Below are 16371 nucleotides of genomic sequence, written 5' to 3' on the forward strand. Positions count from 1 at the left end.
CTCATGGGCACATGTCACCACCTTCCACCAGGATGCATACAATCTCTTCTTGATTTCCCAGGTGCTCGCGATGTGTTTGCTTGCAGAAGGTCAGCAGCTGTACCTGCACTGGAGTCACAAGGTGGGGAGAGTCAGGGCGTTCTGGTAACTCTAATTTATGCTTTTAATTGAGTCCATGGTGTTTCTTTGCACAGAAAACCTCTTAGACTATGGGAGAGAAGGAAGAGAGGGAAGAGATTAATCTTACAAGATTGAGATACCCATGAAAATGACATCTCCACCTGAGCTGATCGCTCAAACACCTTTTGCACTCAGTGGAGGAAAATGAATCCTTTGAGGATGCAATTCATCTAGCTGGTCATAGGCCTCTAAATTAAGATGAGATGAATCACACTCAAAAAACCCTTTTTTCCCCACTGACTCTAAAAGGTGCCTGCAGTGACTCATTCAGGTGAAGATGTCTATATTTGACTCATCTACATATGGTAACAGGAAGTCAAAAGCAAAGTTTTCATAAGAAGCACTGCATGATTTTCTGGATCAGACCCCAGCAACAGTGAAAAAAGTGTTCTCTCTCTCCACTTTCTCTCTCCAGAGAAAGATGGCTTTTCCAAGGCATCCTGGTGCTTTATGCCTTTTGGTCTTTGGGTGATTCCCTGGGAGTGTTCAAGACCAGGCCGGATGGGGCCCTGAGAAATCTGACCTAGTGTCTGGCATCCCTGCCTATGGCAGGGGAGCTGGAACTAGATGATCTTTTAAGTCCCTTCCAACTCAAACTGGTCTGTAGTTCTTAATTCTATTCTAGGGTTTGGGAAATGCCTTCTGGAGTTTTGAAGACACAGAAACAAATTATCAGGGACTTTTTGCTGTAAAATTATGGGTTAGAATAATCTTCCATAAGTAATTTTTGAGGCTATGTGAGGCATTTAAAAGTGCTTCTCTGTCCATGCAGTTTAGGGTAGGATACAATGCGATTGCAAAAGCTGCAGGAGGAGGGAATAGCTGAACATGCAGATGCTTGATCCTGCGTTTCTTCATTTAAGTAATGGAAACTGCGTGATCTTTACTATTGAGAAATGGGCTCCAGAAGAACCAGAAAGTTGTAAAACAGATTGTAAAAAACCAACCAACCAAAAAAATTTTAAAAAAGAATAATGATAAAAAAGAGGCATTCTTGGGTGCAAGAGATTAGGGATAGATTATTAAAGTATTGATCCTTAGAAGATGCCCTGAAGAATGGTTAGGGCCGTGGTGCAATTACCTTTAGTTGTCAACAGTTAGATGGTATACCAAGAAAGGTCTGCCATTACCACAGTGCTGGTACCAAACCAAATAATAAGCTTAAGAATTGACTGAGACACTGCCTCACCTTTTTGGTTAAAAAGTGAATTCTCATCTCCTAATGATGGGATGGTTTGTTATTGCTGAAGCCTGTTACAATGTTGCTTATAGAACAAGGAAGTTGTGTTGTTGTCCCTTTTGGGTGGAATTTGTTACTTCTGAGTTTAGAAGTGATGAATTTCATCTGCAGGTTAGGGATTTAATGTAAGCTGATCAACTAGGCTCCATCTATATCAATAGAGAGAGAGGCATATTCCATCATAATGCAAGCAGGAATGGATCACCTCTGAAATTCCTCTTTCTCCACTGATTACAGAGAGAATCCTGAGAGCTGACTTAGTTGAGTACCCAACTCCTGGAATCAGTCCTGTCATACTGATAGCATTGTGGATTTGGTTTTAGACTCGTTGGATCTCTCTGTCTCTGAACTAGCACAGTCAATCTCATGCATCTGAAGCTGCTTAAATTAGCCGTGACTAAGATGGATGGCATACCCTAAGCAGAAATGCTGAAGCTGATTTATGTCTTCTTTGTGTCCCCCCAGATTGGTACTTTTCTCGTCCTGGGCTTCTCTATCTCATCCCTATTTGCATTATCTGTACTCTGGCGAGATCACCGGAAAACTGTCCGCCTGTCATTCCAGGTAAGAGGAGTTAGCAGGTCTGTTTGAAAGTGCAGCTTGTTTATGGAAGTATTTAGTGACAATTGGCAGAAGGTATTCTGTATGGTAGATGTTTTTCATGTGGTTTTTGTTAGCAAGTATGTTCTGAGAAGACTCTTATTATGACATTACATTTCCTGTTGGGGGAAAGGAAGCCAAGGCCCGAGGCTGAGTTTCAAGCTGTGTGATTTAACATGTCTCAGTTTGGAAAGATACAGAAAATTACAGCCCTTTTTTCTTTTCTTCCCCAAAAATGTCGGTGTAATGTTAAATTTCAGCTGTCTAGTTCAGATAAATCAGACTCCTTAGGCTGGTAGGTTTGCTGGAGCAAGAACTTTCTCCCTCATCTCTCATGCCAATCTGCTGGTACAGCACAGTTTCTGTCTTTTGTGACTCAGAAGAGCTTAATCTCCTGAGGGCACAGGCGCACTGGGTTTTTGGGGAGCAGGTGGAGAACACTGGTGTCAGGTGGGACAAAAGGCTGGATGCAGGAAGTCAGAGTTCATAGTTGCTGGCCTCCTCAACTCTTACCATATCTGAATGTGGAGGCAAGAGCTGTCTAGTGCTGTTCAGTGTCTGAGCATCCAGGCGCTCACTTCTATTGGGAAGGAGGAAGCATGTAGCCTTTGACTACACAGCTGCTCTTGGTCCAAACCACTCTACAGTTCTATGATTCTGTCCTATTTGGGTCTATTACCTCTCCCCTATGTGCCTTAGTTCTAGTGAAGGCTGAGAGAGCAATGCAAGTGGACTGCTAGAGGAATTGAAGATGTGGCGTTCATCGGGTTTGTTTAATTGCACATTCCTGTTCTACAGTTCACTAACCACTGGGTTATGCAGTGACAAAGGTAATGAGAAACCATCAGCTTCTCCTCCCCCTGACAGACACCAGGGGAGGTGGATGAGGAGAAGGAGACACAAGAGCTTTTGGGTTCCCCAAAGGTGCTGTTTATTTCAGGTGTCCATGCCCTTTGAGATGGCCTCCCATTGCTGTTCCCAAAGGACATGAATCTCTTGTAGATACTGTGTCATGTCCATTAGCCCAGCAAATCTAGCTCAGGTATTCTGGACATCTCAGATGGCACCTCTGAGATGTGCACAACTGAATCCTGCTTCTGGTCAGGAGAGGTTGGTATAAGGTGTCCAGGGCAGACAGTGTCACATGCAGTAACATGTCCCAGTGACCGCTGCTTCCTTCAACCCTTCCAGCTTAGAGAATCAAGCATCAGTACTAAGAAACAGGAAAGGCTTGCATCTGGAGAGTTGCAAGCCTAGTTGTTTTTTTTTTCCCTAGCATATACCTTAATAACTGTCAGTTCTAGCTGGAATATTCACCACAGGGCGCTGATGAGCACGAGAAAACAATGGACTGGTTTCTAGTTCAAATTTGCCTAGTTTTAGGAAAAACGTGTTAGACCAACAGCCGTTCAGATTCTGTATTTCTGCTTGGTTTCCAGCTCTTTTCACGCATTCATGCTAAGCATAGAAGTGATTCTTGTTTTATGATCTTCTTGTTTAATCCCTAGGACTAAAGAAATCAAATCTATTAACTATATCTGTCCAGCAATATTAACTAATATATCTGCTTCTATTATACCACAGTAGTTAGCTTCATACCATAGCTAGTAAATACCACATTATATCACTCAGCTTTGTTGACATCAGTTTAATGATATAACTGCAGTGTGGTGTGGTGTGGAGATAGCTATTGCCTGGATAGGATTGGGTTGGAGTTGTTTGTATTGGGTTAAACTGGAAGGTGCTCACAGATTGTGGCATATCAGTAGTGGCAATCATGTCTTTGTGGAGGAGGGTAGTTGTGTCCCCTTCATCTGATTTAGGAGAAAGTAAAGAAGTGAGGAGTGCTCCTTAGGTTGGGGCACACTCCTCCCTGGCCTGGTCAGGGGCACGTGTCTCTCCTCTGACTCCTGAGGTGTTGGTGGATCCCACACAGGTGAGGGAGAGTGGTTAACTGCTGGTATCTGCAGCAGGAGCTCATCCAGGTGTAAGGACTGTAGCTCTGATGGGGATTGTTTCCATCAGTTCATCCTTTGACCAAAATACTTTTTTCTCCTTGCCAGGTCACAGCTCCTTATCTCCACATAGGGGCAATTGCCATCATGGTACTTCTTGCCTGGCCTGTGGCTCTTCATGCCATCAGAGCAGATAAGAAAGGTACGGCAGCTCTGGTTCCTGCTTCCTGTGTGATAAAATATATATAAGAGCATGGGAAAAGAGGCATGCAGGAGCCCTTTCCTCCCACACCTGCACTCCAGCTGGAGGAGACTTTCAAATTCTGCATCTCCCAGGGAAATTAGTAGGGCTGGGGCTTGGGCTGTGTACTGCCCTGTTGCTGTCCCAGTGTTTTACTGGTTTGCAAGTTACCTTGCACTGTTTTACCCTATACTGGGGCAGTGATCTGTGTTGAGGCAGAGGAGACTAGTAGAAGCACACATGTTCTGAGTCATGAGTGAAAATTTGTTTTGCCCTCTGCAGGAGAAGGCGGCCAGTGGCAGCTCCCTGGGCTGATTTTTGCTTGCTGTGCACAGAAGGGATCTCCAGTCCAGTCAGACAAACTATTTCAGATTAGCATATCTCAGGAGAGGCCAGCTGGGATAGGGAAAAGATCTTTTTGCTCAGTTCCTAGTGTTATCTCATATGAAGTTCCTGCCCACCTCTAGGAAGAATGACCAAATGTATAAGGATAAAGCCAGATGCCAGGAGCAACTGCGGAAGAACCTGACTGGGAGTGTCTATTTTTCTCTTCTTGTCTCTCCATATAGCCAAAATTATCTACCTAACACCCATCTTCAGATAGTGGTTTGCAATAAAAATCACAGACGGAATGGACTGGTGAAAACAATTTTTTTTCCCATCCAAGGCTTTTCTTGTTGAACTGCATCTAGGAAGGTTGGGGGGAGAATACACATAGACATTATATACCACCATGCCTGAGGTAGTCCTAGCTTAGTACATCATAATCTTAGCGTAAGCCCAAATTCTTTCAGAGCCACTGGTACAGAGTTATGGTGGTACCCATTAAAGAAAGAGGTGTTGTGCATAGGTGCTCATTTCTCAGAAGAACTGTCTTGACCCCTGAGGAGGACTCCTGGGGCTCTTGGGCAATGTGTCAACAGACTCCAGAGAAGACCATAGATAATGAGTTGGCAAGTTTCTGAGGTGCAATATCCATGCTCTCAGGGTCAGTAGGATAATCTAGGTCACACACAGAAGGTCACTACCAACCATCTGAATGAACTAGGAAAGTACTCATAGTAAGGAGTTGCAACATAATTGAAGGAGAGGTAGCTACTCTTCTTCATTGTGAATGAAACTCGAAGATGGTGCTTGTTCTCATCTGAGTAAGAAAAAAATTAGCATCCTTCTGTTGAAGATTGTGTTTCTACATATGGAGAAGATTTCATTGCATCATGTCTAAAGAAAAAAAGAAATAAAGCCATATCTTGCTGTCAGGCATTTTGAGATGTAATTAAAGCTTAAAACCTACAGTCCTGACTTAGACTGCATCCTTACTTTGACCAATTTGTTTTCCTGGGTTGTATTATTTAGAGAGAAAGTGAAAATTAGGGGTAGAAGGAAAGGAAAAAGGGATAGGACAAAGCCCAAAAGCTACTTAGCTGGAGGACTGTATTAAAAGTTAAGTGGCAAGGCAGACTCGTATGTTATGATGTTGATTAACTCTAGCCTTCCTCCTTCAAATTCTTTCAGTTACTCAGGTGATAATTGTTGGTCCATACCTGGCTATCCTTCTCTTTCTTTTCTTGATACCTCTGGGGATGTACTCTCCTTGCATCAGAGAGATGGGAACACTTGGACCAAAGCCAGCCCTCATTGGACACCGTGGAGCACCAATGGTAGGTCTGAAGAAGTTATGTCATTTCTTCATCCTGTATGTTGCTACTTTCATCATCATCTTTTGTTGTTACTTTTTGTTGTTTTTTATTTTTTTCCCATTAAATCTGTGGAGGGTGGGAAACATTTCTGGTCATTGGGACTGCAAGCCAAAGGCATCACTGCGTGGGTTGGCTAACAAGGAAAACAATGCTCCTGAGGGACAGGACCAGGTTGGAGAGGGCCCTGAGCAACCTGGACTAGTGGAAGGTGTCTCTACCCTGACAGGGGAATTGGAATAGGGTGATTTTCAAGGCTCCTTCCAACCTAAACCATTCTATGATTCTGTTATTCTTCTACACAATGGGTTTGGCTAAAGTGGAAGAAAACAAACAGTAGACTTTAGCAATATAATGATGCTTCCTTAATTAAAAACAGATGTTACAGAGAGACAGAAAGTATTTGCAGAGTCCTCCAGAGTGTGTTTGAAAATTATCTGCTCATGTGCCTTTTTTTCCAGCTGGCACCAGAAAACACTGAGATGTCATTTCTGAAGACAATTGAGCATGGTGGGGATGGGCTTGAAACAGATGTCACCATAAGGTGAGGGCAAAACATTGTGTGTCACAGAATGTACACTGGTTCTTTTAAGAGCTGTCCTTGGAGACATACAGCTCCAGGCAGCTGGGATTTACTGATGGCTGGGACAGTCCCTCAGCTGTCATGTGATGACAGGGGCTGTAGGGCATGGTTGTTCTCAGGCAAGTCAATAAACTGCAGCTATTGGTTTAACAATCGTTATTTCTACAGTGTGTTTTAAATGCTTGGCAGAGAATAAAAACAAGCCTCTAATCTCGCCTGACTTCCAGGTCACAGTGAGGGTTATATCAGGTCTACAACAGAAAATTGCGTTCAGATTTATAGCAGCATTGCCCTAATTATTAGATCTTTAATTGTCTTTCATTGCTGTGAAATGCTAACATTCTGTGCAGGATGAGCTGTTCATAGGCTCTGAATGAGAAAAACACTAACATTTGGACGTTCTACTAAACTGGATCTTTCTATAAAAGAAAATTTTGTGTTTCTGTCACTATCCATTCAGAATTCAGTCCTCTGAAAGCCACAGAAACACTTTGATGGCAGCAAAAAGAGATTTCAACCATAAGTTACTAACCATTTTTGAGGGAGTCAGCAGGCAAAAAGCTCACCCCCTTCACGTTGCCCCTGGGGAAACTGAGACACAGACAAACATGACTTCTGTGAGATCTCCTAGAAGTATTTAAGCTGGAAATAACCTGGTGTTGTGAGCCTCAGCATTCCTTCATATTGCACATTCTGCAAAGAACTGCTGTACTCTGCTGCATTCACAGTGGCCCACATGTTCTTCTGACTTGGCTTGAGTCTGCTCATGCTGTGAATGAACCTGCTCCCCAGGTGACCTGAACTCTTGCTCTCTGGCAGCTACGATGGGGTTCCTTTCCTCATGCATGATGACACCTTGAGAAGGACAACTAACATCGAAGAGGTCTACCCTAATGACACTGGTAAAGCTGCTTCGTTTTTCTCCTGGGATGCCCTGCAGAAATTGAATGCTGGAACGTGGTTCCTTAAGGTAAGCATCATAAAGGGCTAGAAGCATATAAGGTCAGTTGAATTGGACTCTAGGCAACCTGATCCAGTTGGACACATCCCTGTTTATTGCAGGGAGCATGGACTAGATGAGCTTTAAAGGTCTCTTTCAATGCAAACTTTTCTATGATTTCGTGACTATCACCAACTGGATGTAAAAGAGACACCAGCTGTCTGTTATTTAACAGCATCAGTGTTAGAAGAGGAACGGCTAGTTGAGTCAAAATTCAAATAAGTCAGTGTAAGTCTGTCAATTTGGGTCTCTTTGCTTTGTCCAGTTTGCCTTCAGGCTAAGAAGACCTGTAACAATTGGCTGGTGGGTGTTCTTGTGTCACCTTATCATGCCAAGCAGCAGAGCTCATGAGCTAGGAGAAGAAGAAAAGAGCTATTTGTGCAATGTGCTGTTTATAATATTCAGAGCTAACAAGGTGGGACATAGAAGCACAGCAAAGCTAGCTTTGAACTATGCAATTTAGGTCCCAGAAGCAATGTCCTCACAGCCCGGGTTAGCTTCCCCCATTTCTTATGTAGAAGAAATAAGGAAAATAAAATATCCCCACGTGTTGAGGCCTGACATAAAACTTTTTCCCTCTTAGAGATACAGCTGACTCCCAGGGTAAACTACCTTATTGATTTCCTTTTTTTTTTTATATCTGTTTGTTTCTAGAACAAACCATTTGTAGGGATGGGCTCCCTGTCAAAGGCAGATCAAACCCAGGCAATGAATCAGTCCATTTACACGCTAAGTAGTTTTTTGCGCCTCGCAGACAGTCACAATAAACTTGTGATATTTGATCTCTACCGCCCTCCAGAGAAACATCCTTACAGGAACTTGTGGCTCCGCAAAGTCCTGGATGTCATCCTCAAAGAGTCGAAGATTAAACGCCATCTGGTAGGGTGGCCTCACTCCATATCCCTTTTTCTTGCTCTCCTCAGTGGGCTTTGGGGTGGACTCTGCATGATTTCACCTGCATAGAATTGGCCTGTTGCGTTTCACTTGATTTAAAAGACATCATTTGGAGTATATTCCTAATATTAGTTCCTCAGAAGGTTCACAGTAGTGTAATCCTTCAGCAGCACAGGAAAGAAGGCAGTATATATACCAGCTCATGCCTTAGCCCCTAAACAGCACCCCTTCATAAATGTAATAATTGTCAGTCTATTCCCTGCTACCCATGCTTGTTTTATATATTGCATAAAAATTCCTGGCTTAAATTAAAATAAATTGTGAGTCTTTATTGCCTTCCTCCCCCTGGCAGTGGATGAATGCTAAACTCATGGGAATCAGTTTATGTACCCATTGATGCCTGGGGAGTTATCTGTATCTGCTGAAGATCTTTTCTTCCATGCTGGAAGAATGGTAGAACAGAAAATTTTCGGTTGCCTTTTCCATAAACCAAAGCTGTATTTTCATTCATTTTCAACACTGCTTCTTTTGTTGGGCTGTGTGAAACGTACTCACTGTTTTCCAGTGGATAAGCAAGGAAGAGTGGATACTTATTTCTCGATAAAAGTGACTTGCAAGTTCTAACCCTGCATCTGAATATTATTTGATCATTGGGAGAAACATTGGGAGAAAATTTGACAGACTGGGTTAAGTACCTCAAGACGTTATCTATACTGGGCTTGTGTGAACAGTGGGGCATATCAGGGTCATGCATTCTTCTGCTGAGAATTTACTGGTTCCTCTTGTTGCCTGCAGGTCCTGTGGCTGCATAACAGCGTGAGGTCCTTTGTTCAATCCGTTGCTCCAGGGTTTCAGCACACGATGGGCAGAAAGGCACCAATAGAAGACCTATTAAAGCACAATATCGTCAAACTCAATCTGGTCTACACTGACATGTCCAGTGAAGATATCCGGTAGGTTTCAGCCCCAAGTGCAATCTTTGGGGTGCATCTGGACTATGTTTGCCTCAAGCATGGGGCAATGTCTCCCTCCAGTGACCAGTTCTAGAGACTATAATATTTTGGGAATAGGTCGTTCAGATCAAGTAGCCATCCTTGATGCATTTTAAGGGTGACAGGCTGCAGTTCACTCCTACTGTTGATTAAGAGGTGGCATATGTAATTAAATCTGGCTGTCCTCAATTCCATATTGAACAGGATCTGAGGATCTTCTGGTAAGAACAACACAGCTGTATCCTGATTTCTTGTCTTTTTATTTGTGCCATCCCCAGTCCCACCAACACCAAATCAAGGAGAATAAACAAATATATAACCTCCCATGGCTCTTCCACAAACACCAGTGGGAGTGTATAATGCTGTGGTGAGAGACCATCACCTGCTGGTAGCCAGTGTTTTGGAGAAAGCATTTCTTGTCTGTTACTACCAGTACTCTGTTGCATGTGACACACTGAAAATGCCATTTCTATGATGAAAGGCTCCACATTCATTGCAGGAGTTCTCAAAATGCTACTCTCACATGGCAAAATAATCCAACAAACCACCAAAAGAACCCCAGCATTACCTGTCCAGCTCTCCTTTTGTAAATAGGATTTCTTTTTCTTTTTCCAATGCAAAAAACCATTGAAGTCTAATTTAAATGAAAAAGAAATGAAAAACTTTAATACTTTGGACAAGAGTAATGTTCATGTTTTCTCAATTGTAATTGTTACGGGATGTAAAATCATAGAATTATAGAATGGTTTGGGTTGTAAGGGACTTTCAGCACCATCTAGTTACAATCTCCCTGCCATGGGCAGGAAAGCTCCCACTAGACCTGGTTTCTCAGAGCCCCATAGCCTGACCTTAAACACCTCCAAAGATGGGAAGTCCACAACCTCTCTGGGCAGTCTGTACCAGTGTCTCAACCACCCTCACAGTTAAGAATTTTTTCCTAATGTCTTATCTAAAACTTTCCCCCTTCAGTTTAAGGCCATGCCCCCTTGTCCTTTCACTTAATGCCCTTGTAAAATGTCCCTCTCCAGCTCTCTTTTAGCCCATCTCAGTAATTGAAGGTGCTCTAAGGTCTCCTCAGGGCCTTCTTTTCTCCAGGCTGAAAGGCTATAAAAAAACATAGACAGATCCCTTTGGGTAAAACTTGGATAGTTCCTAGGTAGATTTATAAATGCTGATTTTGATGATACATTACCTTTATACAAGGAATGAACTTACTTCATATTAAGTTTCAATAGCTTATAATATCTTGAGAAATGATGCGTTGATAGAGCGACCATAACAGCCTTGGGTGGCCAGCTTCGAAGATTAGCTCAGCTGGTCTAACCAACTCAGGTGCTCTAACCAACACCATCATTGTGGGTTCAATCCCTACCTGAGCCATTAACTGAAGAGTTGGACTCTGTGGCCTTCTGTGTGCCTTCCAACTCAGGCTATTCTGTGATTCTGTGGTGGTTTGAAACACACAGTGGGAAGATTATAGAATAACATGAATGGTTTTGATTTAAAAGATCTCCAAGACCATCAAGGCCAACCATTATCCCATCACTGCCAAACCCACCACTAAACCACGTCCACAAGTGCCACATCTACATGTTTTAAGTATGTCCAGAGATGATACTTTCAGCACTTCCCTGGGCAGCTGATTCCAAAGCTTGATAACCCTTGATATTAAGAATTTTTTTCCTAATGTCCAATCTAAACCTTCCCTGGTGAAGCTTGGGTGCATTTCTTTTTGTTCTATTGCTTGAAGATCTTCCATGCAGAAAGAATGGTAGAACATAATATTTCGATTGCCTTTTAAAGGAAGAGACTGGCCCCCACGTGGCCACAGCCTCCTTTACAAATGCATTGTTACATTGATTCATATGGCAGAAGGATTAGAAAGCTTTTGGCCTTTTGGGCATTTTATCTGCATTTGTTTCCAACTGTTCAGCTATTCTGTTTTGACCAATTGTTAATGATTAATTATTGGCTGGTTGGCTTTCCTTTATGTTCCTTATCTAGGTCCTAAAGTAAGCACTTCCTACAGAAGATTACAGCCATTTCCCATGATCTTCCTGAATCTCCTTGAGTAAGCCCGAAGGAAGTGCTAATCTCCTTGCTCAATGAAGGTTGTTGCCTTTTGGTCTTTTAAAGGAAATATGCTGAGGCAAACATCACCACCAACTTCTATGTGGTCAACGAGCCATGGCTCTATTCCCTGGCATGGTGCTCTGGGGCACACTCTGTGACCACCAATGCCGTCCACTTGCTGAAGGATCTCAGCCAGCCCCTCTTCCTCATGGTAAGTGGAAGTCTTCTGTGTCTCAGGGGTGGGAAATAGGGTTGGGATGTTCATGATTACCTTTGGAGACGATGGGCCAGTTCACACACAGATAAAGCATCCTTTAAGGATTATTTGCATAAGAAGGACCTGAGTTGAAACCTGGCTTACCCAGAACCTCAAAGCCAAGTATTACCAGACCCTTATACAGGTATTACCAGACCCTTCTCTCTTCTCCTGGCTCAGGATGAAGCACCCTATTTGTTTGGATTATCACCTTAGGCCTTGAAATACAGGAAAAAAGTCATACTGAGACTTGTGCAGGAAGAAAGGAAGGGCCTTTGGGGACACAAGTTGATGCATGAGGATTTCCATTTCTAAGCTTTTGAAGCACCTTACTGATGTCAAAAGTTTCTCTTTTCCCAGAGCGTCTCACTGCCCTTGTCAAACTTGGTCTTGTTCGGCAAGTCCAAGGGAAACAACCACAGAAATAAGCCTTCCTTCTCGGAGGAATTTTCACATAATTTCTCTATATGTTATTATGCCTTCTCCTGTACGACCAAGAAGCTCTGGTGGCATTGGTCCCACCAGATTCTTTTTAAGGGCTTTAAACAGTTGGCTTCAGTCTTGAATTAGATTATACAATGCTCCTCTCCAGAGAAGTGCAGTGTTTCAGTCCATTCTAAGTTTGGGTGGAAGTCCAATCTAAGGATGAATCTTCAGATGCTCTTAGACTTAAGGTGGAAGACCCCCAGGCTCTCTGTGATGTTCAGTAAAGAGCAATTTTGCCAGAGAAAATGAGCTGCCACCAGTTGATATTATATTTGGGGTGAAGCTGAGAAGTGCAAGACTTGCCTTACAAACAAGTGGTCTCTGTGGCATTCACTGTGATATGGTAAAATCTTCCTGGCTACACAACAGACATGCTTGTATGAAGGAGAATGATTTGGCACCAACATCCAGTGCTGAGTGGCCACTTTGAAGTACCACAAAGTGCTTTAAACATCCATGGGATGTTACTGCAGATGCAAACCAGGCAGCTGAGCCACCATATTCAATCAGGAAGAAAGAGCTTGAATAACTTTTTTTGCAAATCTTGTGGTCCTTGGTGGTGGATACAACCTCTGTTGTTTTCTTCCAGACTCCACAGCAGTACAACATCATGTGGATCCTGACAGATCTGACCTCTGCATTCCTCATCTCACTCATCTTTGCTCTGCACTGGTAACTACTAAGTTGTTAATGGCCATCCTAACCTGATCTTTTGCTCCAGGTGGAGGGAAGGAGGAATGTTTCAGGTGACCTGAAGGTTTAAAACTACACTTGCGAACATTAGCTTTCCCTTCTGGAAAGGGAAGAAAGACCCAAAAGTCCCCCAAAACTTCTCTGTTTCTCCTGATTGCTCTCATTTTCCCTTTCCATTTTGGCAACTCAGGCATTGTCTGCCCTCAGAATTCAGTGGAGAACTGGTGGATTTATAGTAGCAACATAAACCAATTATCAAAGCTGGTGGGCTGAGAAAGGAACTGATTTTTCTATTACTATTTGACAGTGTTTCATTGGACTGATTTGTTAGGACAGTTCTCAATGTTAATATTTCAGCATCCTATGTCTCTCTCCACATGCCAGACCCCCACAGGAAATCCATCCTCCCACACAAAAATGTCTGACCGTGTCACAGACACCACATTTTGTTTCCTTCCACTCCGCCAAAGATTATTGGGGAATCTGGGGTTCATGGAACAGGCTCACCCCAGCTGGTCGTATTTGGCTGCTGGATATTCTGCTCTGCCACAGTTGTATAAGTTGTATGTGTCTGTGTTCTCATCCCAGTAGTGCCCAAGGAAAGCAGGATGTGCTGGGCTCAGCTCTTCAGCTGGCTGGCTGTGGGTGGGTGGGAGGATCAGAGCAGCCAGCCCAGGGGAGTTTTTTTGCAGGGTGCTGGCAGTACAATGATACTGCTGGTGGCAACAAGCAGAAAGTTTAGGAAGCCCCTGGGTGAGCACTCTGGGTTGCTGTTAACTGTGACTTGCTTTAGCATGGGAAAAGGCTGGCATGCTAATATTGCTCTGGGATGGTGAAAAAATTAATTAGTAGCAGTTTGACAGTGATTAACTAGCAGCTGTACAGGCATTTTTGCTGAGCATCCAAGTTTTTCCCAAGGCAAGGTGGTTCTTTCCTTTCCTCCCCCTCTTACCCTGCTCTGCTCTCACCAAGTCCCGCTTTCCCTTTGTTTTCAAGGCTACAGTTTTCAGGGTGGTACACAATCACCCCTGTAAAGCATCACCATCAGACCTTGCCATGCCCAACTCCTCTAGGATCATGTTCATGTTGTGTGCATTTCCCAAGCAAGGGCATCCCCAGGGATTGGGACCAAAGGGCCATTAGCAGTGCCTCAGTGCCCTGTGTGGTCTTGTCAGGTTTATGAACAAACCAAAAATCACAATTTTAAAATTTGCCTGGCTGCTTTAGAACCAGTGTCTGTAAACATTTTGGGGGGTTTGGAACTCTTAAATCTTGCTTAGAAAACAGGGCTTAGTCAGAAAGTTGCCTTCAAAATGCTGCTGCACACACGAAGTGCGGATGCTTAGACATCAGTCATGCACTTGAGTCCTTTCTCAGTAAGAACCTGAGAAAATCCCAAAATACCTGCCCTCACAAAGTAGCAAAAAGCTGTCCAAGGCAGCAGGGGACTGTGAGGAACACCATAGCAGGCAGTAGCCTGACCCAGGTGCTTTGTCCCATGCAGGTGGCGAGAAAAGAATTTCTCCTGCTGTGCCCAGGACAGTAACCCGATGATAGAGAGTGGTGGCACCTACAACAAATTCAAGACAGGTGAGCAGGGCAAGGATAGCAGCTGCATCCTGCTCAGGGTGGTCTCTGTGGGAGTACTGAGATCCTGATGGGTGGGTTGTTGATGGGTGTCCATACTTTAAGTACAGAAGTGTCCATACTTAAGTAAGGAAGGTTATGAGGAAGGATGCAGTCTGGGTTATCTCATCCCCAGACCCTGTAGCAGCTCAATCCAATTGGCCCTGCTTCAAGCAGAGGCTGGAGCAGGCACCTCTATATGTCCCCTCCAACACTCATTACTCTGCAATGCTGTGAAAAGAGACTCTGGAGGCACTGAGAACTCTTGGTTCTACCAGGCAGGGTGGAATTAGCTGAGGACCCTCCCATGCACCACATTTCTGCACCCATGGAGCAAACAGCTATCATCCAGACAAAATTACCCAACCTGGGCTGCATGCATTTTCAAACAGGTTCTGTTTGCTCACAGTAGCTGTCAGAACAGATGCAGATGTTTGGTAGCTCACTGCATGTCTCCTTTTCCAGAGCTCAGTGATATGCCTGCTGTCCTGGCCTGACATGGGCAGAGAGGGGACATGGCCCTGCCATCTCAATGAGGCCAGGGAGACCAGCTGGTGGGGGCTCAGATCTACCTGATGAGGAGGAGCCATTTGCCTTCATGGCCCTACTGGAGATGAGCACCAACCTTCCTCTGCTACAGCTTTTCTCACATTCCCACGCCTGTCAGCGATCCTTGGGGTGCAGGAGAGTGCAGATGGAGTTGCAGCCTTGAAGAAACTGCATTACGGTGAGATGCACCGACTGCATGGGAGCCACCATTTACCCGAGACCACTGGCATTTCACAGGGCAATCATTCCTGCTGTGCGTAAGCCCTGTTTCCACACATGCTGCAAACATCTGAGCATCCTCCAGTCCTCCTTGTTCTCAGGTGCCCAGATTTCTCGTATCAGACCAGCCTCTTCACACACTACCTCCCATCCTCCCCCCTTGCAGGTGTCCTCCATCCCCAAGAGAGCAATATCCCCACCACGATAGTCAGGTGCTGCTAGCTGGGTCATGACAATCGGTACCTTTCCATAACAGAGGCAGGAGCAACTTTGGTTTTCCTTTTCCCCACTCTTGCCCTGCCACAGAGCCTAACAGGACAACCTCTTCCCCTTGTCTGTTGGCAAGGACATGTGAGGGCTGAGGACTTTTTGGTGTCTTGGCCATGTAGCTACTGGGACTATGACCAGTAAGAACCACTTTTCTTCAGAAGGATGGAGCTGTGTATGAATTGGTCCCCCCAAGTGTTTGCTTTTCCCTTGGGAAGCAAACACTGTACTGTACACCTGTACTATAGCCTGGGATTTATTCCAATTTTCATTTCTCCCAGTGGGTGCTGGCAGTGGGGAGGGGGCCTATGCTCTGTAAGGGAGATGTAAACATCTCTCAGGTTTAAGCCATATCTTTCTACTTGAAGAGATAATATGTTTTTTGTAAATTGCAAGTGATGTTTTAAATACATTTGATCTCTCCTATCCTGTTTTGTTCTTATTTCAGCAAACTGGGAAGGAGAAAGAATACAGTAGTCTTTACCTGATCCAGACTACAGACATTTCTTATACATGAATCTTTTGTTAAATGAAGTGATTACAAGTGAGAGGGCAGCATTAAGTTTCAGAGTTATCTGTGCTGAGAAGCACACAAACATTTCCAAGTTGCAACTCTGGAGTATTCTGGAGGCTAGAAATGCGAAAAATGAAGATCCACCTTTGGAAAAAGGCTAAAGGGCTGATGAAATGCTGTATAGCTGCTCCAGGTCTATGGGGAGTGGATGGTGTTAAATCCCCCTCCTGTGCCTTGCATACATAGGTGGTTCATAACTTTTCATGGGTACCACTCACATAGGGAATGTGAGCCGCAAAAGTAGGA

The 16371-nt window shown here is 44.0% G+C and overlaps 1 protein-coding gene and 1 long non-coding RNA gene across 2 annotated transcripts; one reads left to right on the forward strand and one right to left on the reverse strand.

The window, feature by feature from the left end:
- The first annotated feature begins 1950 nt into the window (after positions 1 to 1950).
- On the forward strand, positions 1951 to 15977 carry GDPD4 (glycerophosphodiester phosphodiesterase domain containing 4). The gene is made up of 11 exons (XM_068181722.1): positions 1951 to 1984; positions 4084 to 4177; positions 5820 to 5877; positions 6375 to 6457; positions 7316 to 7466; positions 8151 to 8375; positions 9186 to 9343; positions 11519 to 11666; positions 12787 to 12869; positions 14395 to 14480; positions 14982 to 15977. The coding sequence occupies exons 3-11, from the start codon at positions 5824 to 5826 to the stop codon at positions 15011 to 15013; spliced, it is 1020 nt and encodes a 339-aa protein (XP_068037823.1). The 5' UTR covers positions 1951 to 1984; positions 4084 to 4177; positions 5820 to 5823; the 3' UTR covers positions 15014 to 15977.
- On the reverse strand, positions 6995 to 7383 carry LOC137469198 (uncharacterized). Its single transcript, XR_010996396.1, has 2 exons — positions 7246 to 7383; positions 6995 to 7078 (listed from the first exon to the last, which is right to left on the reverse strand). It is a non-coding gene; the product is annotated as an uncharacterized lncRNA (long non-coding RNA).
- Positions 15978 to 16371: the final 394 nt, after the last annotated feature.

The sequence above is a fragment of the Anomalospiza imberbis genome, chromosome 2, assembly GCF_031753505.1.
Source record: "Anomalospiza imberbis isolate Cuckoo-Finch-1a 21T00152 chromosome 2, ASM3175350v1, whole genome shotgun sequence".
Lineage (NCBI taxonomy): Eukaryota > Metazoa > Chordata > Aves > Passeriformes > Viduidae > Anomalospiza > Anomalospiza imberbis.